At 38.3% G+C, this 25,324-nt stretch overlaps 1 protein-coding gene across 12 annotated transcripts in view; it reads left to right on the top strand.

The window, feature by feature from the left end:
- INPP4A (inositol polyphosphate-4-phosphatase type I A) overlaps positions 1–25,324 on the top strand; it is a 206,810-nt gene that overhangs the window by 163,734 nt on the left and 17,752 nt on the right. For 7 of the 12 annotated variants that reach the window (XM_020992802.2, XM_020992803.2, XM_020992805.2 and 4 more), the window contains 9 exons: positions 1,282–1,497; positions 3,146–3,392; positions 7,631–7,663; positions 11,912–12,084; positions 13,659–13,782; positions 14,730–14,856; positions 15,026–15,166; positions 16,900–16,997; positions 19,677–19,789. In XM_020992802.2, coding sequence (XP_020848461.1) covers positions 1,282–1,497; positions 3,146–3,392; positions 7,631–7,663; positions 11,912–12,084; positions 13,659–13,782; positions 14,730–14,856; positions 15,026–15,166; positions 16,900–16,997; positions 19,677–19,789 — 1,272 coding nt within the window. The remainder of the gene's footprint in view (positions 1–1,281; positions 1,498–3,145; positions 3,393–7,630; positions 7,664–11,911; positions 12,085–13,658; positions 13,783–14,729; positions 14,857–15,025; positions 15,167–16,899; positions 16,998–19,676; positions 19,790–25,324) is intronic. The other 5 variants (XM_020992807.2, XM_020992808.2, XM_020992804.2 and 2 more) reach the window with 2 other exon arrangements.

Below are 25,324 nucleotides of genomic sequence, written 5' to 3'. Positions count from 1 at the left end.
TTCCTCATAATTAATGATAAGAGCTGATTGTTAATAGAAATAGAAATTTGGGACCAAATGGAACATAATAAGCAAGGGTGGCATGGTGGAGAGAGCACTGGATTTTGGGTTAGACACTTAATGGGCATGGTGCCTTAGTCTGTGAAGTCTGGATTAGCTCAGAGGGCTGCACTTGAGGACCTAGAAGGCCACAGGTTCCCCATCCCTGTTCTTGACCATTGTGTTGGGAAGATCTTCCTCCCTCTTAAGTTCATCATGTTGCTATGTTCTTTTAAAATGTGATTATGTGAGTTACTAAATCTTTTAAGAAGCTCTAGTAGTAGTTGTGTTAGTAGTACTGATGATGAAGATAGCTGATACGAATAGTTTTTTTTGTTATTCAGTTGTTTAAGTCGTGTCTGACTCTCTATGACCCCGTTTAAGGTTTTCTTTGCAAATACTGGAGTGGTTTGCCATTTCCTTTTCTCCTCCTTATATAGATAAGGAAACTGAGGCAAATAGAGTCAAATGACTTGCCCAAGATCACATAACTAGTAAGTGTTAGAGGCGGGATTTGAACTCGAGTCTTTCTGACTCCAGGCCTTGCTCTCTATCCACTGTGCCCCCTAGCTGCCCTTAAGTTTTACTAAGTGCTGTATCAATTCGTATTATCAATCAGTCACTCAGCTTGCACTTATCGAGTGCTTATTATGTGCTACACACTGTTCACTGGAGATGCAAAGACAAAAGTGAAAAAGAGTGAAAGAGTCCTTGCCCTCAGTGCGCTTACGTTCTAATGGAGGCAGAGGGAGACATCACGTGCACATAGAAGGAGAGATAAAAGGTAACCTTGGGAGGAAAACATGTGTAGCAAGATGGATCTGGAAAGATATTCTTGAGCTGAGTCTCGAAGAAAAGCAGGATTCCAAGAATCAGAGCTTCATGGGAACATTGTGAGATAGATACTCTTGGTATCATTATCTTTGTTTTAAATATGAGTTAACAAAAGCTTAAAGAGATTGAGTGTGGGGCAGCTAGGTGTCACAGTGTATAGAGCTCCAGCCTTAGAGTCAGGAGGACCTGAGTTCAAATCTGGCCTCAGACACTTGACACTTGCTAGCTGTGTGACCCTGGGCAAGTCACAACCCCATTGCCTAGCCAAAAAAAAAAGAAAAAGAATGCTTTACCTTAGGAAAAGAATTCTTTCTCATTAGGAAAGAAAAAAAAACTGGCAGGAGACCAGCTCAGATTAAGGAGGGCAAAAAGGCTTAGCAATAACCAGTGTTTATATTCTTTTCTCAGACAAGACAACTGATTACTGTCTGTGACTGTAAATTGTTGGCTAATTCAATACATGGACTTAATGCTGCTAGACCTGATTACATTGCCTCCAAAGCATCTCCCACCTCAACCGAGGAGGAGCAGGTGATGCTGAGGAATGATCAAGACACTCTTGTGGCAAAGTACACGGGAAGAAACAGTCGCTCTCTCCATGCGGATTGGCACGAGGCAGAATGGGTAAGTGCTCAATATCGACCAGGGCCAGTAGGTAGAAAAATAAAAATGTGTTCTTACGTTCCTGTTCTGGCAGACTCCATTTCCAAGTAGGTTATGGTTCCACTTCCCCTCAGAAATGCTTTTCAAACCACCATGTTTCGGATTGGACGCTGCCCTTACCCTTAGGCCCTACTAACTGTCAGGTATATGCTCTTGGCCAGATTATGAAGCAGAAGCATGGAGGAAGTAAAGCAGTCTTTGAAGGCTTCATGAGTCCTCTTTGTGGGCTCCTTTATTCTCCCTCAAGGCACTGATATACCTATGCTGTCCCCTGACCTGTCGTAGTCTACCCATGCCTGAGAAAGTCATCTGGTTTTTGAGAATTATTCTCAGATTTCTACCCCTTTTGCAAACAAAAGCATTTATTGAAGCTTTAAAAAAAGAGAATTTTATCATTTCTCATTGACTGCTTTTCTCCCTAACTAACGGACCAACAAAAACACAGTTAAGCAAAACAAAGCAATAAATTGACTCCATCCGCAAAGTATGCCAAAGTTCATTCTAGGTAGGTATCCCTCTTAAACTCTCAATTCAACTCCCTATTCTTCCTGTACCCTGTTTTCAGTTAATTTATGGGAAGAAAAAAAGAAATGGATCTTGCCTACTAATTAACACTGAGTAATATCTGTTGATTTTTAATCACTTAAGATTGCCCTTCCTAAGTATTATTATCCTTTATATTTTAAATTATCGTGCCTGTGTAGCATAATTCTTTAACATAAAGTATTGAATCCCTGGTTTAGTAGGAGACACTTTGCAACCATTGTCTCACTGTATTGGGTGTAGTTTTGAACAGAGAGTGGGTTGCTTCCTTTTGCCTCTGAAATCACACAACTTGGGTGAGTACTAGATTTCTAAAACTAAAATTTTTGTTTTCTAAGGGAGCAATGCAGCCTTATGGCCTATTTTTGTTATCTGTTGAGGAAATAATTTAGAAGCGTTATGTTGGGGTCATAGATGTCATAGTTTTGGAGGTTGAAGAAATCAGTCCAGGGCTTTCATTTTACAGGTAGGGAATCTGTGGCCCAATTGGGTTTGATTCGCCCAAGATTGCAGAGGTCCTCTCACTAAAAGTCTAGCACATTTTTCCATAGTACCACTCTCTGGAATGGGCATAAAAATGAAAAGCAATGAATTGTTGGGTTCTTAACTCTTCTTAACTGTTCATTTGGGATCTATAAAAACCAACACTTCCTCATAAATAACTAGGCACCCTCATTGTAATGGTAGTAGATATTAACAACTAAGGTCAAGGGATTGGAAGAATAAAATTGGTATGAAAGAAGATAACCCACTGTGTTCATCCTGGACCAGTAGCCCTTGATTTCCTTCTAACGTTCAAGGTTCTATGACGCTTTGCAGGTTTCTAAGATCTCCAGGAGTATTTCTCATATTGAGCTTGGGAAATGCTAAAATAGAGTTTTATTTTTGTTGCAGGGGAAAAAAAACATATAAAATTTTAACAAGTAAGTGAGTCCATAATTGCATTAGGACTCAGTGTGGTCTGTGGACACAAACTTTGTTTTTGGGTAAATTCTTGGGACTTAGAGATAACATTGAAGAGTGATCATTTTGGAAAGAGTAAGGAAGGCATTTTTTTCCTTTTAAGGAAAAAGTTTGGTTGAATGTTGACAAAAGCCTGGAGTGCATCATCCAGAGAGTCGACAAACTTCTCCAGAAAGAGCGATTGCACAGTGAGAGCTGTGAAGATGTTTTCCAGTGTGATGTCAGTGGGCCTAGTAAGAAAGGTAATCAGGATAATCGAGCCTATTGGATAAGACCGGAATCCTCCCATGCATCCTCATCATGCTCCTTCTCCATGCCATCCACTGCATTCCATTCTCATTGGAGCACAAGTGCGTATGGGTCCATGCTTCTCGCCTTTTGTTGCTTTTATTTTTCATTGCTGCATCATTGTTCTTTTTCATTTGTCTTTCCAAACCTTTAGAAGCATACCTTTCACTCAGAGTGCAAGGATAGTTGTCACACATAAGCAAGATATTTCAGCTAAGCTTTTTTTGTGCTAGGAGGTATACCCTGAGGGCCAACATTTCATGTTAACTTTTCAAAAATCAGAATCCTATGTATCAGGCTGCATCCTTGGCAATTTCTAAATCCCAGGAAAGACCTATGGCACTTGCTTATGTTAGAAGGCCTGCTGTGCTTTCCGGATTTTTTCTAGACCTTTTAAAACCAAAGTTGATACACAAAGGTGGCCACAGGGAGTACAGTGTTAAACTTGCCATTTGGTGAAGAATGGAGGAACCAAAGAATGAAAGAGTCAAATAAGGAAGAAACTAGGTTTAGAGAAGCCAAAAGGCTTGTTGCATTTTTTAAAGGCCTAATTATAAGCCTGATGATTTTGATTAGTTCTCTTTTCTCAGCTAAGGATGCTAAAATGTGACATACCTAGAAGTTGATCTTGACAGGATGCCAAATTCATATAAAACTCAAAGACTTTGGTGGAATCATTACCATACTCTAAAGATGAACTCCCATTGGATTTCTTCTATTTTAATACCGTACTGCATGCCTTCTAAATAGGGGAGGAAACTCAGGATAGCAACCTGTATTTGCTCTGTTCCTGAAATGGATTCAAAAAGGTCACATGTGCATGGAATAGCATCTAGATTATTTGTTCTCTTTAACCCTTCTGTGCTAAGTTTAGACAGCATGAACTTGTATAGTCCGGTTAGAGTGTTCCAAATAAAGGACTCATGCAGTGAAGTCTTTGGTTTTTAATCAAAAGAGTTTAGCACATTATAATTAAATCCTACTTCTGAATCAGGGACTATTATAAGTGAATAAATTTATTACTGGTAAATAATCAAATCCTCTTTAATTTATAAGGTTCTCTTCACCTGAACATATCCTACTCAATATGAGATTTAAACGCAGTATTTTGTTTGAACCTGACTTTTGACAGTATTCATATCCTCCACCCGTTTCATCCATGAGGAAATGTTTGCACTTGCTAAACATGTAGTTGGTACACATATTTGTTTTGCATTTATAAGTATTTTTTGGTTCGTGTTCATTTGACTTTAATCTTAGGATTTTGTCATTTTTAAAAATAATGCTTCTCAAAAATGTCAAATAAGTAACTTGGCTTTTTAAGTACATAAACTATATGTTTAATCAACTACACTGCATATACATCCAGAATTTTGATGTTATCTTCAGACACAGTTAGGTGTTGTAAATATGCTGACATGTAAATACATTTTTTAGTAGATGCCTAAACAAGTGTTTATTTCTGATCTGTAGAGGTAGATTTTTATTAAGTATGCATACCATGAAAATCAGTTTTCCTAGTGCATGTTTCAAACAGTTTTTATTTGCTGATCCAAACACAGGAAGATGTATGAAACCATATGCCATTAAAATAAATGCCATGCAAATCCTTAGTTTTAGAATTTGTTATTTATCAGAAAAAATCCTCCAACCTCTAAGTGATCTGGAGGATTAGAACTGAAGAAGTGCTTATAAGTCTTCTTTTGGCCCATGATGTACATTCAAAAAGTAGATCTGGACCATTTCTTAAAATAAATTTTTAGTGCTATATTTTGTTTTATATTCCCTACATTTCCCACTGTATCCCTACCCCAACCTTCCTTGAAAACAGTCCTTTATAATTAATTTTAAAAGAGGAAAAATAAACTTAAGGAAAACTAATCAATGTATGAAAAAAGTCTTGCATTGTCCGCTGTGTTCTGTGGCCGTAGCTTCCCACCTCTGCAAAGAAAGGAGGTGCATTCTTAGAAGTCTTCTTTGGGACTAAGCATAGTCATTATAATTTCTCAGCATTCAATTTCAGTTGTTTTTTAATATAACTTTTTGTGCCATATTCAAATACTTGTGGTAGTTATTTTGGCTTAATAAGTAGTTGGTTCTACACAAAATCTTTATTAAATAACCACTCTTTCTTCCTTTATTTTTCTTTTTGTAAGTGGGGTTTAGGACCTTTAAGCCTCCATTTTCTACTTTCATCCTTGGTCTTCCGCCTCACCTTTTAATGAGAAACCTGGCATGGCTCTCTGCTGTGCGCTAACTAGGGCTTGTTCAGCAGAAACAAGTTGTAGAGCTGCCAGAAGACACGGAACCTAGCTGTGTAAGGAAGCCTGGGAAATAAAGGCTAGGCTTGTAATGCAGGCTAAGCAAAAATATGCCCACACAGATATGTGGATATGCAGAATTTGGGAAAGTGACCTTTTCTATAGTACTTCAAAACTTGAGGTTACTTAAACCATTTTCTTTCTTTTTTACCCCCCTCTTCACCCTAAGTACTCGAACAACAACATAATTGCTATTTATTCACCAATGTTGAAGTTACTTATACTACTTTTCTACTCTTTGGGCTTATGCCTTTGATGAGCCATTTTAAATTTGAATTAGTATTATTGCCATTCTCCAATGGATTGAGAGCTTAAACTTATGTTTAGACCTTGATGTCACTTTTATACCTGTTTCTCCACCTCTCTCCATCTCTGAGGAGCCAGGAGCAATTTGAAAGTCTTCAGATCATAAGACCATTACTTTTTCTTTTTCCCCATTTCTAAACATTATCTATGGCATTATTCGTCAGGGATTAAAAATCTCTAATCTACATGCCTCCTTTTATAGTCCTTAGTGAATGATCTTTTCCTATCTAACGTGAAGTGTGTACCAGGGAGAAACAGTGTCACCAAGTTTAGGGCAAATGACATAATCCTTTTCTCTTCCCTTAGTTTTTCCCTAATTGATTGATTTAGTCATCCAAGAAAAAATGGCTTTCAGCCTGCTCAGCATACTTAGAAAATTCCTCAACAGCTTTCTCAGAAACTGGTTTCTGAATACAGTTGACTTCTCTGTAAGATGCTAGTATATTTTCTATGAATAAATAAATAGAAATGAATGTTATGGGCCAGAAAACTGTCTTTCTCCTGCCACTTGTTTTTTAACTGAAAGCTATGGAACCAAAGTGGCAAAATTCAAAATGGAGACTTCTTCTTAATATCACTTTTAAAGTTTCATATCTTTGATGTATCAGATTCAACTGAATAGTACCCCTAGAGGATTCAATAAAGAAGGGAAATTGAAATGATCACTTCTGGCTGGGCATAATCCCTGTTGCTAGGGAGGCTGAGGATGGTAGATTAGTTTGGGGGTTTTGAGCTGCAGTGGGGCTATAGCTAATCATGTATCTACACTAAGTTAAGCACCAATGGGGGAGATGCCAGGAGCCAGATGCTACCAGGCTGCCTAAAGAGGAACTAACTGGCCCAGTTTGTTAATGAAGCAGGTTAAAGTTTCTGTCCCTATTTAGCCTGGGTGATATAGAGTGACCCAGTCTCCCCCTCATCCACCCCACCTCCAAAAAATATCCGCTTCTAGTGCAAGGCACAATATATGTAGGTAAAATGTTACTAAATTCCTCCCCCACCCAGGCCCAAAGTACAGAAATTTTTGCCAATAGGTATTCAGTGTAAATCTAGAAAATGAGGTGTTAGTTTTTGGCATAATGGTTTCATTACTGAACCTTAGTGAGTTTGAATCCCAAAAATACTTCTTCCAGAATAAGAGGGAAGGGGCATTATTCCAGGTAACTGATTTTGAATTTCATTCTTTGTTAATTAGATCCGTAGATCTCTACGGGTCTTTCATTGTATATTTGCTTGCAAATGTAACTTTTCTACATAGTGTGATTCAGCTATAAGCTTTCCAAAGGTTTATGTCACATTATAGTGTTAATTCTGTCCTAATGAACATTTTGTGTTAAAGTACTGGTTAAGAATATGAATAGTCTATGCATGGTAATTAGAATATTTCTGTACCAAAAAAAAGATCCTTATTCATATTAGCAGTCTGATGACATTAATGTTACACTTTGTTATGTGGTCAATCAATCAGTAAGCATTTATTAAGTGCCTACGATGTGCCAGGTGCTGTGCTAAGCTCTGGTCAGATCTAGCAAATTGATGGCCAATCTTTTGCTGTTTGTTCAGTTGCTTTACTGAAAGCTGTTTATGCCCTTGCCCTAAGCATTTGAGTTGCTTATGTTTAGACTGTGTTGCTGCTACTTAATCATGCATGTTGCACCTCCATTTCTGTGCAGATAGCAGCCCCCCTCCTGAAGAGTCCAGCCCAGGTATGTGTGTTTTCCATTCATGGCTTCTGCAGATTTGTACTTGGTGTTGATAGTTAACAGTTAGGGTAGCATTTATAGCTAAATTAGCAAAAATTACTTAAAGTACCTAAGTAGAGAAGCAATAAGCCATAGTGGATAGGGAGCTGAATTTAAAGTCAGAGAAAACTATTCAGATACCACCTCAGACACCTGCTATATATTTTGTTATCAGTACTTCAAAGAATTTGTGATGGAGTCCATATTTGTATTCCTTCCACCAACACATATCACAGACCTTCAGTGCCATAGTACATAGCTTTCATGAATTGTTAATAGACAAAAAATTCATCATTAAGGTGGCTACGTTACTAGTAATAAATCTTTCAGCCTTGGCTATAGTCAAAGTCTTTTCAGCTTGGGTTCTGTTGGTTCCATTGTGAAGCATCAAGGCTCTTAAGTGAAGTCTTCAGTGAAAGATTTTGTGCCAGTAAGGAGCAAAAAACAGTTCATTCCCCCTAAATATGATTACAGGACAGGACAGTTTCCATTTTGCTTTGAGGTTCACTGATAGAGACATCTTAGACAGTACTAACTATCTAGTCGAATGATTTTTTTTGGGTGAGGAACATGGGGAATGGCTAGACGTGTAATTTTGTTGGTATTGGATAACTTCCTTTGGGGAAGCTCACCCCCTAACAGTGAAGATCAGCAGCTGTTTTTTAGTTTTACTGTGGTAGCAAACTGCCAAGTTTTAGAGGCTACTGTGAGGAAGTCTAGATTGGCAGCTAGTGGAGGAGAGAGAGTTGGAAAGAAGGGTTTTAAAATGAATTAGGCCAGTGGTCTAATCTAGAGTGTCTCTAAACCTACCCCTAAAATAGACTTTAGGCTTTGAAATGTTCACATTTGTAATTTCTCCTCATCCTTATTTTAGATACACTTTTCTAGAGATTTTAAAATTATATTTAAATTCATATAAAATCCTGCCTCTGAAACATATTGTTTGTGTGAGTGACCCTGTGTACAGGGTACAGTTATTGGACCTCTTAATGCCCTAGGCAGTTTTCTCAGAGTGTAAGTTTCAGGGAAGGTGCTCACATACAGATAGGGAGATTTTAATATTCTCTGCCAATAAAATTAGTAATCCAGTTGCTATCCCTATCTTTTTTATTCACATAAATTACATTTATGTCAAGTTATTTATTTTTGCTGGAATAAAATCAATGCACAAAAGTTAAGTAGTGAAATCGCTGGGTAATAAGTCTTTATATCTTGGCATGAATTATTTGATTTTTCATTTTTGTGGGGGTTAAATTTATTATATTTAAATTTACAGTTGTATAGGAAATATTTATTATATAAAGGATCTTTTACTTTCTGCCACTCAATCAGCCACTTTGGATATAAAATTCGCTTTAAAAATTCTTCTTCTAGACGTCTCTAATAGGGTTGTCATCTTTGCTTTATCTTTGAAATTTTCACTTTTTAAAGATATTACAGAACATTGATGATGAAAATAAACTAACAGCTACATGAAACTATGGAATCTTAGCTTTGGAAGGGCCTGTACGGCTTTGCTATTTAAACCTCTCATTCTACATCTGAAACTTTTTTTGTACAGTGCTCCTGATGGCCCATAGCTCACTACTTTATATGACAACTTCTTTCAGTATTGAACACGTCAATTTATTAGGAAGTTCTCCATTGACATGAGTCAAAATCTGCTTCTACTCATTTGTCTTAGTTCAACTCTGTTGAGCTATTTATACAAATAAGCCCATGTATTCTATTTATCTTCTTGACAGCTTTTGATAAAATTGAAGATAGTTACCACATCTCTTTTACGTAGTAGGAATGTTCTGGCCTCCCTTTTCTGCCTCTCTTAAATGTGGTGCCCAATATTGAACACAGTTCATCATGCTTATAACTTTACTAATGCAAAACAAATTTCTTTCAAGATGGAATTTCACTTTCATTTTTGTCATCCTGCATGGACAAAACCACATAGAATTCACAAATTGGATTGTGAGATCCCAAGGTCCCTTCCATGTCTCAGATTCTATGATAATCTCTTTTCAAATTATGAAAATAAACTTAATTATACATATAAGCTTATCAAATGGGGAGAAGGGAGAAAGCAACTTAAAACTGATAACCACACAGAAAACAGGGAGAAAAAAGAATCCTAATTTCTACTTACTGCTAAAGTAATTAGCTCCTAAAAGAAAATTGCCATTTATAGCTATATGGCACTGATGTCAATAGACAAAGTCTCTAGGAGAAAAACAAAAATCTATTCTGAAAAAAATTGTAGGGTTATACAATCATATGAATTTGAAATTGGGAGGGACCATTGAGAGCACCCAGCTCTCCCCATCCCAATATGCTTTTTACAGACAAGGAAAAATCTCAGATTGGTAAGTGACACCAAATGCAGTTAGTAATGAAGTAAGTACTAGAACTCCAGTTTTCTGAGTCCTAGTTCGATGCTTTGTTGTCATCATAATTAAATTAGTACAGATTTTCCATTCAAGACTCCAAATTTAAACTTGACCTTTTCCTTTATAGGTATGTGCTTATGGACACATGTACTTTTTAAAGCCTGCTTATAGAATTAGAGTATTTTCAAAATTTGAACTTTCCCTTCCATACGAAAATTTATATCAACCAAGACTTGAGATTTTTTTTTGTTTGTTTTTTGGTTTTGTATGACCTCCTCCAGTATTCCAGTGAAAATGTCATCTCATTGATGTGTGTATTGCCTACATCAGTGCAGATCACAACTCATCTATGCCTGCCCATCCTGTTTGACTCTTGTCCATGTCCAGAGTTGTCTGTCCCCTGGACCTCTAAAAAAAAGAGAATTTTGATAAATCTCTTTTAGTTTAGTGCTATGAATTGTGTTTAATAGCTCAGCAGAAGCAGAATGTGGTCATTTCCTTCACTTCCCTTTCTTAGACTGTCTTATTACATGAGGCAAAAGATTACTTGCTCTTTCGGTGAACATACTTCTTACATTTACTTTCTCTAATCAGAGAGAAATTAGTCCATCAGGTTTTTGTTGCCTCATACCTTCCAACTTAGTAGAAGTCTTTTATTCAAGGCACTAGTTTCTCTGATCTACGATGATTAGGCTCTTCTTGTACAACATTTTGTTTGGTATGGTCTATTATCCCAGTATGTATAATAAAACTTGCATTTCTGGACTGGGGCTGCTTTTAAATATACGTATCTGATAAAAACAACTACTTTTGAAATACCTTGAAAATAGAAAGGGGAAAAAACAAAAAACCAAAACATCCTTCTAGTCCTGTTTCTTTTCCCCTGTGGTATTATTTTTGAAGAGTTGTTTTGGCACAATGTCTTTATCTTCCTAAGAGAATACCGGGACAAAAATACATGTTTGAATATTGAGGAGGCACTAGAAATTAGGAAACAGAAGAGGAAAAAAAATATGAGAACTGAGAAAAGGGTGTGTGAAAAAGACTTCTTTTAAGATAAGAAAAGTGAGACTGGAAGGAACATTTAGAAAATGTTTTTTGTTAATAAGAGGAAGGGCAGAAAGGCAGAGGGCAAAAATTATCCTGTTTTTCAGAGAAGGTCATCTGCATCAACTTGAACAGTTGATTTATAAAAGAGCTCCTGGGGGACCCCTGATCCTGCATTGAGAAATGAATACGAGTGCAGTGACTGATAGGTTAGCTGTTATACATTGAGTAGTGACTGATAGGATAGCAGACAATGAATGGCTATTTTTTTTTAATTCTAAAAACATGTTTAAGATTGATTTATCTTGGTACCTGGAGTTCCATAGGGTTGTGAATATATCACCTATATTAGAATGCAGTGTATCAGGTCAGCTAGGTGGCACACTGTATAGAGTACAGCCTTAGAGTCAGGAGGACCTGAGTTCAAATTCAGCCTCAAACACTTACTAGCTGTGTGACCTTGGGCAAGTCACTTAACCCCAATTGCCTTCACCCCCCCCCCAAAAAAAAGAAAGAATGAAGTATATCTCCCTGAGTATTCTAGGAGAGCCACTATACTAGGAAACCTGGGTGGTTCTAGTTTGATTTCTATAGTTTATTATCTGCTTGCCTAAGGTTGGGTTGGAAAGAGAAGAAGATGGATGGAGGTTGGAGGAGAAGAGAATTAAGGGACAGAGCTAGTTAATGGATAAACTGAATTAATTTTGCTCTCTTTCAGAGCCTGATTCTTAACATGCTGTCTCTTCTTTTCTTTCACACAACTCCCACTACTCAACATGCTTAGGTGAATGGAGCGAGGCCCTTTACCCCTTGCTGACGACACTCACAGATTGCGTAGCCATGATGAGTGACAAGGCCAAGAAAGCGATGGTCTTCCTGTTAATGCAGGACAGCGCTCCAACAATAGCTATGTACCTGAAGCTCCAGTATCGCAGGGATGTTGTCTTCTGCCAAACTGTAAGCCAAAGGATGTTGTAACAGAATAACTGTTAGATGAGCCGCTCAGTAGCCTAATGGCCTCTGGAGATCAATCTCGTAAAAGCAACTGACTACCCACAAATCTTCCCTCCTCCTCTTCCATCTTGGAGGGCAACCCCACCATTTAATAATAGCCGAATTACCCTAATTTGTATCAAATCTGTTTCATGACAAAATGGAGATTTCCAAGCTTGTTGGGACTTGAGACAAAAAGCCAGGGATGTGACCCCTTTTGCCCTCAGATTTAATGTGGGCTTCTTATTGCATTAGCCCTAGCCAATAGAATATGCACATTGCAGGTTCTGATATCAAAGCAGGTTTTCAGCCAAGGATTTAGCAGCAGTTGTATAAGTCAAATGAGCTTTTTCCTAAGCGTTTGAAAAGAATGACCATCAAATGTAGTGGAACATACTTATAATCCCTTCTATTGAAGAGGCTCAGGCTGATGGATGATTGAGCTCAGAAGAACTGAGCTACTAGAGTAGAGCTAAAGCCAATTGAGTATCCACACTAAATGCAGCTTCAATGTGGTGGGTTCCAAGAGTGGGAAGTCTCCAGGCTGCCAGAGGAGGAACTAATTGGCCTAGGTTGGAAACAGAGAAGGTTAAAGCTTCAGTAGTGGTTTCAGGTCCATGAGTGGAAATTGCACTTTCAGCATGGGTGAGATAGGGGAGGCCCAGTCTTACAAGGAAAAAAAAAAAACAACAAACCGAAAAACACAGAATGACCCAGACAGAGGGATGTGGAGATTTACTGTCTTTGAAATCCATTTTCCCCCTCGATTGGGCTACGTTAGCGTGGTGGCTTGTATAGATTCCTTGTTTTAATCATTTTCCTTATCTTTCTGTCTAAACAGCCGAAGGAATAGTTTAAATTAATTTGAAGTATTAATTAGGTGCCATTGTGGAAAGATCACTGGGTCTTTAGGTGAGGAGTTCTTTGTTTCTCATCAGTCACTGGGGCTCACTGCCTGACCCCTTGAGAAGTCTCATACTGAATAGAATGGAACAAAGTGAACACATTTCTAGCCCAGCACTCATTCCCTGTCCTAGGTTGTTTCATGGGAATCAATAGGGCTTATAGTTCTGCTCTCAGAAAGTTGTTTAAACTTAACAGGATCCTCAGAATGACTTCAGAATTCATCCAGGTTTCCTAAAGACCTTCAGATAAGGAATATTCCTTGACTGAGTCAGAACTGTCAAGGCTTGAATTTAACTGGCCTCTTGGGTTGAAAAACCAGGGTTTAAGGAGAATAGCAGGCCATCCCACTCATTGTGTTCATCATCCCATGCCCCTTCTGCACCCCTGTGCTCTTTGACCAACATCCCCCAAATTAAGAGATTTACCACCTACCAGTCTTCCTAGGAGGTCCAGAGGCTTAATAATTTCACGTCTGTAAACTGTTTTGAATAATAAAGACAAAGGAACTTAAGACCTGAAGGCAGAGGGATGTGTCCTCTTGTACTGTTGCTTTAGTGAGGAAATGTTTCTCTTTACCTATTTCATTTTATGTTCCTTCCTCCTCCTTTCCCCCCCCTCCATCTCTGTGACAGCTGACTGCACTCATTTGTGGGTTCATTCTCAAGCTGAGGAACTGCCTACATGATGATGGTTTCCTGCGGCAACTCTACACTATTGGCTTACTGGCCCAATTTGAAAGCCTCCTCAGCACCTACGGTGAGAACAGCTCCTTCTAGACTGAAAGGATGGAGTGTTTTGGGCTGCTAGGTAGTGCAATGGATTGAGCATTAAACCTAGGATTAGGAAGACCTGAATTTAGATCCTGCCTTAGACACTTATGAGCTGTGTAACCAGCTGCTGTCTGCCTCAGTTTCTTCATCTATAAAAAGGGGATAACAATGTCTCCTACCTCCCAGGGTTATTTTGAGGATATTACTTTTAAAGCACTTTGCAAACCTTAAATACCAGCAATCACTATTATCATCATTATCATCATCATCATCATTAATTGCAAGAGATTGCACTCGATAAAATGTACTCCATAAATGCACTCCATAAAATCAGTGAAATTATCTTCTGGAATTCCAGATATCATTGTCCCTAAAGTAGTCTCATTAGATAACTAAGGGCAATTGAATGTTTGATTTCTGGCACATTTCTTTTTCAAAGAAGAAAAGGCAGCGCTTTGGTAGGAGTTGGTTACTAAGGAAAATGGACCAAGGTCCAACTGTACATATAGCATTATCTGAGGACAGGCATATTGTTTTTTCTGTGCTCCTGAAATTAAGGTGCTATAGCTCCCACCTTCTTCGTTAGTTCTTTTATAGACTATAGATAAGTTTTGAAATTATAGCCCATGTTTCTACTGACCACTTTTGAAAGCTAGGGTAGGATTTACCATTGGCATTTATCCATGGAAAAAGAAAGTAGCGCAGATAGATTTTTAATAAATGCTTACAAATGCACTTTCTCTGTTGTTAACAAAGATCAAGAATGTTACTGATTTGCTTTCTTCCCTGAGCTAACCTAAATTATAGTGTGTTTGTTGTGGAGCTAGAAACCACAGAAATAAGAGAAAAGGTAAATGATTTTCTCTCTTGAGGGGAAATCCGGATCCTAAGTACCTGGTGTTTAAAATCCATTGTTCTCTTTCTTTGGTACAGGTGAGGAATTGGCCATGTTGGAAGACATGAGTCTGGGAATTATGGACTTGAGGAATGTAACCTTTAAAGTAACACAGGCCATGTCAAATTCATCAACAGACATGCTCCCTGTAATTACAGGAAATCGGTAAAACATGTGTACATTTTAATTTCTAAGAGCTGAAAGGCATATCTGTTTTCTTATATTTAAGTGTAAATTTCTCCATTGCCCACTTACCCCTTTTCTTTAAGGTCATTCTCCTCTCCTGGAAGGCATCTTAATATCCCCCATTTTGTTTTTGTTTTTGTTTTTGAAGTGATGGATTTAATGTGAGGATTCCATTGCCAGGCACTCTATTTGACGTGCTTCCTCGGGAGATTCAGAGCGGCATGCTTCTGAGAGTTCAACCTGTCCTTTTCAACGTGGGAATTAATGAACAGCAAACCTTGGCAGAGAGGTACATACCCAATTAAGCAAGTCCTGCTTCTTCATTGACAGCAGTGGGTTTTTGGTTGGATTAAGTATGAAAGAGGCACATTCCACTGCAAGGAAAATGTGGTTTTTAATGCTTATTAAACACCTATGTATGTACAGTTTTGTGCTAGGTGTTGAGAGGGATACAAAGATAAATAAGGCAGTTTCTGCCATCAAGAGTAAGGAAGACAAGATGTATATAGAAACAACTAATATATAGCATCATAAGTTCATGATAAATGAGAGGTGTGATGTGGCCTTGAGCAGATGTTAAGTAACAATATTTGACATTTGTCTGAGCTCTTAGTACTTTTTGTACCTTGTCAGACACATGGAAGAAACCCCGCTATATCTTTGTGGAGCTTATGAAGCAATGACCAAACAACATGTGTGAATTCATGCCGTGTTCAAGTACAGAAGCCACAGAACGAAATCAGAATATCTATCTTTGTCACCTCCTTCTCATCTGCCTGAAAATGGCAGGATGATTATGGTCCCATTAAAAAAGAAGGCAGGGGTGGTTCTCTTTCCATTCTCTTTCTCATACCCTCCCTCTCAAATCACTGCTCATATATGTTACTTTTCTAAAATCTAAACAACCTTTTTGGAAACAAGGGGAAAAAATTAAAATTCTCCTTGAGTTGCTTTGGTAGTGTTTATTATAATGTCTTAGCCTTATTTCCGTTCAGTCAGAAACTATTGATTTGGGCCAGCTATGTTTACAGTAATACTGTGCTAAGCTCTTTAGGGTTTCTAAGATGAATAACATGGTCCCTGCCCTCAAAGAACTTAGTAACGATGTCCTTCAAAGTAGTTGGTAGACATTATAAAAGAATATGTTGTTAAATTCAAAGGAAGATAATAGCTTTTGGATTTAAAGTACTTGTGCTCAGGCATCAGTTCAAATCCAGCCTCAGTTACTTACCAGCTGGGTGACCATGGGCAAGTCACTTAACCCTGCTTGCCTCAGTTTCCTCATCTGTAAAATGGGCTGGAGAAGGAAATGGCAAAACCACTCTAGTATGTTTGCCAAGAAAACACCAAATGTCATAAAGAGTCAGAACTGAAATGACTTAACAACTCCCATTTACTTCCCTGAGAGCTCTCTTAGGTAGTGACAAGTATGATGATTATTTTACAGAAAATGGAGGAAGTAAAACAATTTAATCAGCATGCCTACTAATAAGGGAATGTCCTGCCACGATTAACAGTAGGATCCTTTAATCTCCAAGCTCAGACAGACCATATGTTGGGTATTTATAAATAACAGATATTATGCAGAATCAAAAATTATACACATGATAGAAATATGTCAGGTGGCACTAATGGAGGGAGTGTGGAAAGTGGATGGGGAGTTGGCCTTGAAATTAGGAAGACCTGGGTTCAAGTCTTGCCTTAGACACATACCTTCTAAGCAGGACACATAACCTCTTATTGTCAAAGACAACTCTTTAAAGGCTGTAAGTTGCAGAGAAGCTATCAGTCTTCATTGGTCAGTGAAGTTACTTCCCAGGACCACCATATCCCTATGAAATCACAGGGCTAAAAAAAAAATCATTGATATGGGAAAAAAAGGATGTCCTTGTGTTCTGAGGAAGAAGGCTATAAAATATTAGGATTCATATGAAACTGTATTGCATTAATGGGGAAAAATCAAATGTAAAGAAAAAAGCTGTACTGCCAGACTAAATTATATTTCCTTTCTAACCTCCAAAGGTTTGGAGACACATCTTTGCAAGAAATTATTAATGTGGAAAGTTTGGTGAGATTAAATTCTTACTTTGAGCAGTTCAAGGAAGTTTTACCTGATGATTGTGAGTATATTCTTAGTTATTCTAGATATTACCTGGTGCCCCTTTCCCCCAGGCACTTTAAATGTATAAGCTCTTTGTTTGAAATTATGGCAAAATGGAAAAATACTCTTAATAAAAAATACTTTTTTGTATGTTAGTTAAATGCTTTTGTGAAGCAACTAGATGATTTTTGTGAATTTCAGCCCCAGAAAGTATAAGTTGTTTTTTCCATTGAGGTCATGACACGATTTAATTCAATAGATATTAAGTACCTATTATCACTTAGATTTATTCCTTTTTGCTTATTCTCACAGCTATCACACCACTACCAGATACATTTTTCTAAAATAGCCTTTTCATGTTTAATAAATTGAAATTTTAATCTAGTTTAATAATCTAAAAGGGCTTCTTATTGCCTGCCCTAATGCATCCTCACTCTTCTGCTCTAGTTTATGAAGCCTTTCATAATCTGGACCTACCCTACCTAAGTATCCTTATTTCCCATTACTAAAATGTTCTTTTCCTTTTATTCCTTCTATTGAAATACTACCCAGCTCAAGTATTACTGTTACTCTCAGGAAATCTTCCCTGACCATCTCAGCCACCATTGGTCTATTTATTACCTTTGCCATTTATCTGTTCCACTAAATTTAGCACTTTTTTAGGTCTGCTGTCTTGTTTTTTTCTGAGTGGAATAGATGCTTTTTGTGAGCTGGAACCATGTATTGTCCTTTCATATCCTACATAGAGCTTAGCAAAGTACTTGGCACATTGTAGATGCTTAAAGATTACTCATTGTTTGAGGAATTCTTTAGGAATGGGGCATATGCCCATCTCTCTAAACTGCTGTGGGTTCAGAAGTAGAGATGGATTCAATCATGAGTTTGAAACTATTGCTACACAGATATTTTCCATGGTCAGTGGAAATGTCCTTGCTCTTGCATAAGATTCCAAGGGTTTGGTAAATGTTTTTTTTTCTATATAAATTTATTTAGTTTTAGTTTTCAACATTTACTTCCACAAGATTTTGAATTCCAAATTTTCACCCCATCTTGCCCCTCCCCCACCCCAAGATGGCATGCATTCTGAATACCCCTTCCCCCAGTCTGCCCTCTCTTCTGTCTCTCTCTCCCCCCCCCCCCTTATCCCCTTCCCCTTCCACTTTCCTGCAGGGCATCTTAGATTTCTGTACCTCATTTCCTGTATTTCTTATTTCCCAGCTACATGTGGAAACATTTTTTTTAAACATGTGTTTCTAAAACTCTGGGTTCCAAACTTTCTCCCTTCCTCCCACCCCACCCACCCTCATTGAAAAGTCAAGCAACTCAGTACAGAGGTTTGGTAAATGTTAAACAAATGACAAACACCATGCTTTTATTTGATAGTTCTCATTGTTGCAAGCAAGAGGGTTAAGTAGCAATATCTGGCTTCATCTTTCAAATTCTATTTCTCATCTAAAGTTCTTAATGGAAGCTGAAGAGGAGCCAATAAACAGAGTTTGTATTCCTTTTGGATTTAATGGATCTCTGAGGTCTCACCAGTTAGGCAAAGTACTCCATGAGAGTCAGTGATCTATAAGGTTGGGGCCCATAGACTAAGTTATTTATGAGCCTGATCAATTAATCACTTTTTGAGCATTTCCTATATGCTAACACTGTATTAAGGGTTGTGGAGAATACTAAAGAAGAATAAGACATAGTCCTTGTCTTCATGAAGCTCACAGTCTTTATGAAACAATTAGATATGGTCACAAGATGGTACAATAAGGTATATAACTGCATTAGGGTAGTTGGTATAAGAGAAGGAATAGTTGAAGTTAATTTGGTTTTTTCTTCCAGATCTTTCATTGACATGAGTCTATTTGTGCTTGACTATTTGGGGAGAAAGTTAGTCGTAGCACAGCCTTTCCTTGAAGTTCAGCAAGGTTTTCCTAATCTCCTAAGATGGAATGATCTGATCGATCTATAAAACCTCAGTGATGCCAGGAGGGATGAGCTCTTTGAAGTGTTAGAGCACTGAGAGACTGCAGACTAATTGTGGAAATGGAAGACATCAAATCAGAATAGGAAATAGGTCTTTCATTCTACACTTAAATCATCCAGAAAATCTAAAGTATTTCCTTTAGGTGTACTGTTAGCTAGAAGAAGATGATGTGACTGCCTGATGAGCATGAAAATTGAAATAGCAGTAGAAAAACACTAGAAGATCACATAGCATCCCTGAGTTCATCCCTGGTTTGCAACTGGAGCCTCCATCCTTAAGCTTATCTTTTACCCCCACTTTCTGATTAAAATTTGTGTTTGCAGCAGTTAAATACAGCTCCTTCCTATCTCTTTCTGAGTATTATTACTATATTGTTCTTATAAGCCCAGGCTGTATCCCTAAAATGAAATCTCTTCAAAATGAAAACAGTGTTAACCACAGCATTAAAAAAAAGAACTTAACTGTGAGAAGTTTTGTTCTTATATATTTTCCAGTTAAATAAAGATATTTTGTTCTCTTTTCCTCACTGCATTCTTTACCTTCATCATTATTTCCTTTCTCAAAGAGCGCCATGATATGGGGCACTGAGACTTCTGTGGAGGCCAGATCTTCAGGGAAAGTACAGTTTGTGTTCAGACAGTATATTTGAGGAGAGAGGGACATAAGAATGAGTGGATGGAGCCATTAACTGTGCAGGGTTTGATCTTTCTTTTTCAGGTCTACCTCGATCTCGTAGTCAAACGTGCCTGCCTGAGCTGTTGCGGTTTCTTGGACAGAACGTACATGCCAGGAAGAATAAAAATGTTGACATTCTCTGGCAAGCAGCCGAGGTATTGATTGGTTGGGTTAGAGGAGTCATTGCTTTATCTTCCTGCCTCTTTAAGGCACAGTGCCTAACAGTGTTTCCCAAAGTGCTAGAAAAATATTCTGAATTACTCCCTCATTTGATAAAACTAGGGCTGTCAGAGGCCTGTCAAGCGTGAGCCTTAAAGAGCAGAGATAAAGCTAATCCACTGAATGATGGAAACAGAATCTATAGTGATCTCCAAACTCTGGAAAAATGGGCCAAATCTAATGAGATACAATTTAACAAGAGTAAATGTAAAGTCTTAACACTTATATTTAAAAAAAAAAACAACTGTAAAGGATGGATCAACATGACTGAGACACAGATAAAAGTTAAGGGTGGAAAAGAAAAAAAAAACAAAGACGAGAGAGGAGAGGTGGTTAGTGGGACTACAAGCGCATAAGTCACAGCTGTAAGGCATGACCTTCTGAGAAGCCAACACCCTCTTAAACTTAATGCTGTCCAGGAGAAGAGAGATTATAGTCCTGCTGTGCTATGCACTGCTCAGAGCTCAACGGGAGTATGATCTGTTCTGGGTGCGACATTTTAAATTAGACATTGAGAACTTGACCAGGGCGAGGGGATTAGAAACCATGGTGTACACAAACTGACTTAAGGAATTTGGAGCATTTGTCCTGGGAAAGAGAAGACTTGAAGGTGGGGAGGAGGAGGGGAGAAATCTGAATTCACATAAGGGATTTGCTTTTAGCAAGTTCCATGTAGTGGAAAGAGCTCGACCTGGGGGTCAGAAGACCTGGTTTCAGGTTCTGGCTCTGATACTAGCTGTATGTTCATGGAACGAGTCATTTTACCCTTTTGAACCTCCATTTCCTCATCTTTTAACATGAGCATAATTTTATTTCCATAACCTACCTCACAGGATTTATAGGAAGAAAACCTTCAGAAAATGTTAAAAAAGGACTATGTAAATATGAGCCGGTTTCATTGTTTGGAGTCAGCCAAATGGTTCAGTAGCTAGAGTGCTGGACTTGGATGCAAGAAGACTTAAGTTTCAGTCCTGCCTCTGATACTTACTACCTATGTGACCCTAGGCAAATCAGTTAACCACTCTCTGCCTCAGTATCTTCATCTGTAAAATGGGGTTAATAACAAGTACTTTACAAGGTTGTTCTGAGCACAAAGTAAGATATCTTATGTAGCTAGCTATCACTATTATTAGGGCAGTGGATACAGTGTCAGGCCTAGTCAGGAAGACTCATCTTCCTAAGTTCGAATCTGGCCTCAGACACATTAGCTGTGTGACCCTGGGCAAATCACTTCACCCCTGTTTGCCTCAGTTTCCTCATCTGTAAAATGAACTGGAGGAGGAAATGGCAAACCACTCCAATGTCTTTGTCAAAAAAACTCCAAATTGTGTCACAAAAAGTTGGACACAAAACCACTGAATACCAACAACAATCATTGTTCCAAGAGGGTAGAACTGGAGCTGTGGGTAAAAAGTGCCAGAGGGGCAGATTTAGTCTTGATATAAAGGAAAAAATTCCTTACAGTTGAACTATCCAGAACTGATATGGGCTGCTTTGAAAAATAATGGATCCCCCATCAGTGAAGGTGTTTAGGTGGAGGCTGGAAATCACTTGTTTAAGGAAGCTGGAGAGAGGGTTTTTCTTTAGTTACCGGCTAGCCTCGATGGCTCCTTGAGGTCCCTTCCAGTTTTGAGATTCTCTGAAAAGGAATGACAGATCCAAGGTGACAGTTGTCACTTGACAGAGAGCGCTCTCGGTATCTGTGGAAACAAATTGCCCAAGTGAGATTTTTAACAGGTTCAATGAGAAATCTTCCTAGTTCTCATAAACAGTCACCCGAAATATCCTAATTATACACCTCAATTCTGATTTCCTTTTAGAATCGCTCTCATTCTAAATATTTTCTCCCCCCGCCCCTTATTATGGATAGTCATTCCATTACTTAGAGATGGGAAAGTTCTTGCATAGTTAGAATCACCAGTAGCATGACAGCGCTGTCAATGCAGAGAACTTGTGCATTCCTGCAGAAGCAGAAACATTGACCACTGAGGGGATTTATTCGGCCGCTCATTGTGAGCCAAACAGAAGCCAGCAGAGGGCAGCAGATACCTCAGTTGGATGCCAAACTGTGCCTGCTCCTCGTTGCTGATAGTGGGACATTAGGCAGGTGTGAATGAGGGGAAACTGAAGACCCTAAGGTCAGCAGAGCATCATTGACCTTAGAGGTCAGCCTCATTTTCCTAAGAAAAAAATGATCTCTCCTAGAGGTTGAGTTGTCCAAAGTCACACAGGTGAGCAGATGTTTTTTTTTAAACTTGGGTTTTCTGGCTCCAAATCCATACAGTTATCTCTTTGTGGGTTAAGAGTGAAAACGGGGATTTATGCCTGAGGGTAAGGGGCAAGGGAGAGAGGGAAAGCCAAGGCATTGGATTCAAGAGGGAGAAACATGAAGATAGTCAGGTCCTGCAGAACAAGTTGAGACAAGAAGTATTAGGGCTGAACGAAGAGAAAAGTCAGATTGAAATAAAAAAAAAAAGATGACGCCTATATCCAAAACTCTGAAACTAAATGAAAGAATGTGGTCAGAGAAAGCTTCTTACATGAATTGTCCATTGGGATCTGTGGACTACTTTCTTTCTGGGGAGGGTACCTTAAAAAGATTATCTTTAAAAGTATCTGAAAAAGACTGGTACTTGGGAACTGGATTGTTGACATTGTAGAGTCCTGCGAAGGACTTCATCCTCGTTCCCCCCTACCTCTCCACCCCATGTAGTCCCTCTGGGGAGAAAGTCTTAACCCGAGGTCTAGGAACTCATTCTTTTAGGATATATTTTGATAACAATTTCAATATCATTAGTTTTCTTTGTAATCCTATGTGTTTTATGTTATTTATTAAAAAGTATTCTGAGAAGGAAGCTATAGGTATCACCTGATAACCAAAAGGGTCCATGACACACACAAAAAGATGAGGATTCTTTCCTGGGGGACTTAGAAACCAACAACCACCAGTTCTTTAGTGATCACTAATGAATTTTATACAGTGTCCCAGAAAGATGAGACTCTCCTCCTTTTTAAATACCTTTAGAGAAAGGAATTCCATAGTCCATTTCAGTGACTCATTCTAATGTTTGACCAACTTTTACCTTTGATAAAGTCATTACCTCTCATCTCAATCCCTTATATGGCAGTGTTTGTATACCTTCCTGTTCATTTTTCAGAGTTGTAATTGATGTACAATGTCCTTTATATCAAATGAGATTACTTTTATAAAGCACTTATTAGCACAGTGCCTGGCACGTAGTAGGCTCTTTATAAATACTTATTCTCTTTCTCTTTTCTTTGAAAACTATTATGAAAACTATATGCTTTGAAAACTATTTTTGGTAGATGTAATTTTAAAAATCTCATTTTAGACCTAATTTAGTTAGAGCTAATGTTTTGATTTAATTGTCTTTGTGTCCTCCTGAAACTTCTCCAAGCTTCTCCGACGTTAATTCCATTTACTGATATATGTCTATTCCCAACTTCATATTTATTCAATTTGTTTTCCCTTAGTAACTACACTAAATTATGCTTTTATCATCTGAACTTCATTTTCCTAAGAAATGGGTCTGTCCATCCAACTCAGTATATTTCCTCAAATAGAGATAGCAAAGGTTGTTTTTTGAGAAGGTGTACTTGACCTGGAAAGTTAGAAATGTGTATTTGGAGTCCTTAGTAGGGTCTGAATCAGTGATTTCATTGTTGTAAGGAGCTCTCAGGTGAGGAAACTCCCTCTTCTAATGCAGGCTAGCACTTTTTCCACAACTTCTCAGAGAGTTGCCTTAGACTAGAACACTGAGAAGTTAAGGGACTTACTCAGGATTACACAGTTAGCATATGTCAGAGGCTCAAGACTTGGACCCAGGTCTCTCTGGCTTCAAGACCAGTTCTCTGTCCCCCACACCATGTTGTCTCTGCATTTGTCCTTAGTAATAACTTGTAATATTACTATATGAAGTGGATAGTACAAATGTAATTATCTCTTTCATGGGTGGAGAAACTGAGAGCCTTAGAAATGAAGGGATTATTGCTTAATGAGACACAGCTGGTTTTTGCCAACACCAAGATTAGAACCCAGAGCTGTTGACTTCTACTCCAAGCCAAAACTAAGCAGTACCTGCCCCTTAAGACTTTACATTCTAACAAATAGGTTGTGTCAGTTTTGTTTGCTTTTAAGTAATGAGTAAGCATCTCATTTATTATAGATTCTGTTAGCTTGTTTGCGTATAGAAGTAAAGCCCATTGTGGGTAGGCCTGGAGTGGCAGCTTCTCAGTCCTCTGTGTCACATTGGTCATTTGTATTGATAGTTTATATATTTTGGCCAAAAGTTCCCCAGTTTAACCCTTGACTTTCTTCTTGACTCTGTGATTTTTCTGCAGCTAATTAGTACCTTAATGTAGAGCATCCTGTGTCCTAGCCACTTTAATAATACTTCTAGTAGTTAGCTCATTATCTTAATTTCAGTATCCTCACAGACTCTCAGAAGTGATCTAGTCCTAAACAGGAATCCCTTCTCTAATAGACCCACCAAGTGATCACTTAGCCTTTGAAGACTCTAGAGAAGGGAAACCCTATCCCAAGGTAGTACTTTCTACTTTGGGGTAGCTCTAGGAAATTCATATTATTACAAGCTTAAATTGGTCTCTCCACAGCTTATAGCCCTACTACCAGTTCTGTCCTCTGGGGCTATGCAGGAAAAGTCTCATCCCTCTTGCACTTGACAGTGCTGTAAATGCTTAAACAGTCATCACCCTTTCAGGTCCCCACCCCAGTCTTCTTTTCCCCAGGCTAAACATCCCTGATTCCTTCAGCTTAACTTGATGTGACCTGATTGCCAGCCCCCTTAGCATCCTGGTTGCCTTCTCCTGGGCATTTTCCAGCTTATTAAGTTTTTTATTGAAATTCGTCATTCCAAACTAAACACGATATTCCAGCTGTAGCCTCACTTGGGAAGAAAACAATAAAAACGTCTACCCCACTTATTCTAGGCACAGTCCTTCTATAAATTCAGATGAAGAGCACGTTAGCTTTTTTTGGCTTGCACTTAACTTTACTAACTAATGTGGCACTTGCCGTCCAGTAGGGCATCCCAGGTATTTTTCATAGAAATTATTGTTTAGCCATGCCTCCTTCATCCTGTACTACAATTTTGAACCAAAGGTACTTCATTTGGAGTAATTCATTTGATTCAAACCTCAGTTCTGCCTCCTTATTTGGTTGTGAGACCTTGAGTTAGCTAATTAGCTGTAATTTCTCTTGACCTCATTTTCTTCATCTATAAAATAGGGATTAGATTACATTTGGTTATATTATCATCTTAGGTTAGATTGTAAGCTTCTTGAGGGCAAGGATTGTCTTCTGTTACTTTTTGTTTCCCTAGCACTTAGAAAAGTAGCCAGCATACTGTAGATACTTAATAAATGGTTTATTGATTGGTTGATCAATTGACAATAATACCTACACCTTACAGTGGTATATTGAAGAAATA

This window comes from Phascolarctos cinereus, unplaced genomic scaffold, assembly GCF_003287225.1.
Source record: "Phascolarctos cinereus isolate Bilbo 61053 unplaced genomic scaffold, phaCin_HiC Scaffold_726;HRSCAF=1367, whole genome shotgun sequence".
Taxonomy (NCBI): domain Eukaryota; kingdom Metazoa; phylum Chordata; class Mammalia; order Diprotodontia; family Phascolarctidae; genus Phascolarctos; species Phascolarctos cinereus.
Note: the sequence above shows the minus strand (reverse complement) of the source record. Positions and strands in the feature narration are given on the sequence as shown.